The sequence below is a fragment of the Hipposideros armiger genome, unplaced genomic scaffold (assembly GCF_001890085.2).
Source record: "Hipposideros armiger isolate ML-2016 unplaced genomic scaffold, ASM189008v1 scaffold_148, whole genome shotgun sequence".
Lineage (NCBI taxonomy): Eukaryota > Metazoa > Chordata > Mammalia > Chiroptera > Hipposideridae > Hipposideros > Hipposideros armiger.
Genome location: NW_017731498.1, coordinates 400,262 through 402,874, shown reverse-complemented (window position 1 = coordinate 402,874; position 2,613 = coordinate 400,262). Strand labels below are relative to the sequence as shown.

The window sequence follows — 2,613 nt, the reverse complement described above, 5'->3', positions numbered from 1 at the left end:
TCCAGTGAAGCAACGTCTTCCACAACTAGACTGAAGAACAAAACGACAGCAACTTGTCTGTTCCCCTTCCCCCAATTCCCCAGTGCTCTTCCCATCCCCCCAATTCCCCAATAAAAATCTTTAAAAAAAATCACAATGAGGTACCACTTCACATTTATTAGGCTGGTTACTATCCAAAAGTAGAAAATAACAAGTGTTGGCAAGGGTGTGGAGAAGTTGGAACCCTTGTGCAGTGCTAGTGGGAATGTAAAATGGTGCAGCTGCTGTGGGAAACAGTGTGGGGTTTCCTCAAGAAGGTAAAAATAGAATTACCATATGATCCAGAAATTCTGCTTCTGGGTATATACCCAAAAGAAATGAAAGCAGGAAATCAAACATATACACCCATGTTCCTAGAAGCATTATTAACAACAGCCAAAGGGTGGAAACAACCTGAGTATCCATCAACAGATGAATGAATAAACAAAATGTAGTAAATACATACAATGAAATATTATTCAGCCTTAAAAGGAAGGAAATTCTGATACATACTATAACATGGATGAATCTTGAGGACATTATGTTAAGTACAAAAAGCCAGTGACAAAAGGACAAATACTATATGATTTGTCTTATATGAAATATGTAGAGTAGTCAAATTCATAGAAAGTAGTTTTGGTTGTCAGGGACTGGAAATTTATCAACATCTGGTTCTTGCTCTTTAAAGAGCAGTAGATTTCCTGGTTCTGTCAGTGTAATTCTTAGGACATGGAATATATGTAATTGAGGAGAATTAGAATTAGAAAAAGAGAAAGGAAACCAAAACTTCGATTGTAGTTACAGCAAGGCAAATTTTATAGAGAGAAGAAAGCTGAAGCAATATACCAAATGCTTGAAAACCATAATGAAGCAAGCTCTAATACACGTGTAGGGATCTGTAATGTTTAATAGCAGTCTTTTATACCAAAGTCATAGAGGACTATGATCCAACAAGTTATTACTGATCTGTGGGCTTCAGTTTCCTTATTTATACAATGTAGATAATAGCAGTAAATGGGGTCCATAGGAGAATCAAGCTCTTGGAATAGTACCTGGCACACCCTGCTATATCTGTATCTGTTAAAACAAACAAATAAATATTTGTTTATTTAGTAGCAATTGACACTGGTAAAGTACTTTATTTTACAACCTAATTTCATATTCATTGACTCATTTGATTCTTAAATAATCCTACAATAAAAGAAAATTAGCTCCCAAAAGGCTAAAAATAATAGTCACAAAGTTCAGTTGAAGCATTGTGGCTTTGTTGGCCTCTCTGAGTCTGACTATATTTTCCCTCCAAACCAGCTATAATATCACCTTATTCCCCGCTTAGAGGTGTCAGTGGATAAATTTATTTTCCTGATACAATATGCAAGCTTTCAAAATTCAGTAATTGCATTTATGTAATTAGCTAAATCAATAATATAGAGACAAAATTATTAACCTTTTGATATGGCCTTTCCTCTCTAGATCATAGTCACTTTTCAGTATTACACACATAGATACACATACCTCTTTAATCAGTGTAATTTTACTTTTTCTGGAAAGCTTCTATTTGAGTCCACCAAATTTTCAACTGGATTCATCCCTTTACAGTAAACCTCTCTGCTCCCACTCTGATTTCCAGGGCCTTCTAAGTGAAGATTGACCAAAAGAAGAAAAAACGCTGCCTAAATAAAAAAAAAAAAGAGTGAATTTTGACATCAGAAGAATCTATATTCAAACTCAAGGTTTGCCACTTAGCTGCAGGACGTTGGAAGAATTACATAACCTCTTCTGATATAAAAAAAAAATATATATATATATATATATATACATATATTTTAATTTATATAAGCACCTCCTTGTGGAATATAAACTTAGAATTGCCACCACCAGACATAAATTTTCATGTAACATAGCCAAAAGAAAATGATAATAAGAACCAGAATGCATTATAGGTAGCATTTTGATTATTTCAAAGTAGATGACAATCATTATTGCTAAGAAAAGTAATCATAGGTAATTAAACCTATGCTTTCTGAGATTAACTCTCAAACTACTGTGGCTATGCTCTCTGTTTGCAGGTTGGAGGGGGTTGATTTTTCCTACACATTTCATATAAAAATGTGAGGCATTCCATTTATGTTCTCAAACCAATACACATTTAAAAATAACTACATAAAGCTGCATGTTTGTGCCTTGGCGTACAACACGAATGTTATCAGCATCAAGAGTGGGTTTTCGAAGCACAGCATTTAGAGGATTAGCGGGACACTATAGAGAGGCTCTCTTGCCCACCTCATTTTATAGATGAAGAAAACCCAAAATGTAGTAAGTCTAGGTCAAACATTTAGTTTGTGCCAGATAGTCACAGAACTTAGGTTGTCATTGCTTCCCCCTCATCACCCATCTGTCCCCCTCACCCCCACACTGTCCTTGTGAGTCACTGGAACAGATCAGCCTGTGAGCCTGTGCTGTAATGAGCCTGTGAGTGATGATTTTCCGTTCACACTCCCCAGGCCTACTGCAGCTGGAAAGATGGCAGTTGTAAACTTTGACTGATGCAGTTGAATGAGACATTGTTTGATGGAAGTGTGTGGGCGGGGGGGG

The 2,613-nt window shown here is 36.1% G+C and overlaps 1 protein-coding gene across 1 annotated transcript in view; it reads right to left on the bottom strand.

Moving 5' to 3' along the window:
• Positions 1-589: 589 nt before the first annotated feature.
• DLEU7 (deleted in lymphocytic leukemia 7) overlaps positions 590-2,613 on the bottom strand; it is an 85,400-nt gene continuing 83,376 nt past the window's right edge. The window contains exons 2-3 of the mRNA XM_019650825.1: positions 1,534-1,691; positions 590-1,095 (exon numbers count right to left, since the gene is read on the bottom strand). Coding sequence (XP_019506370.1) covers positions 1,542-1,691 — 150 coding nt within the window. The 3' untranslated portion in view covers positions 590-1,095; positions 1,534-1,541. The remainder of the gene's footprint in view (positions 1,096-1,533; positions 1,692-2,613) is intronic.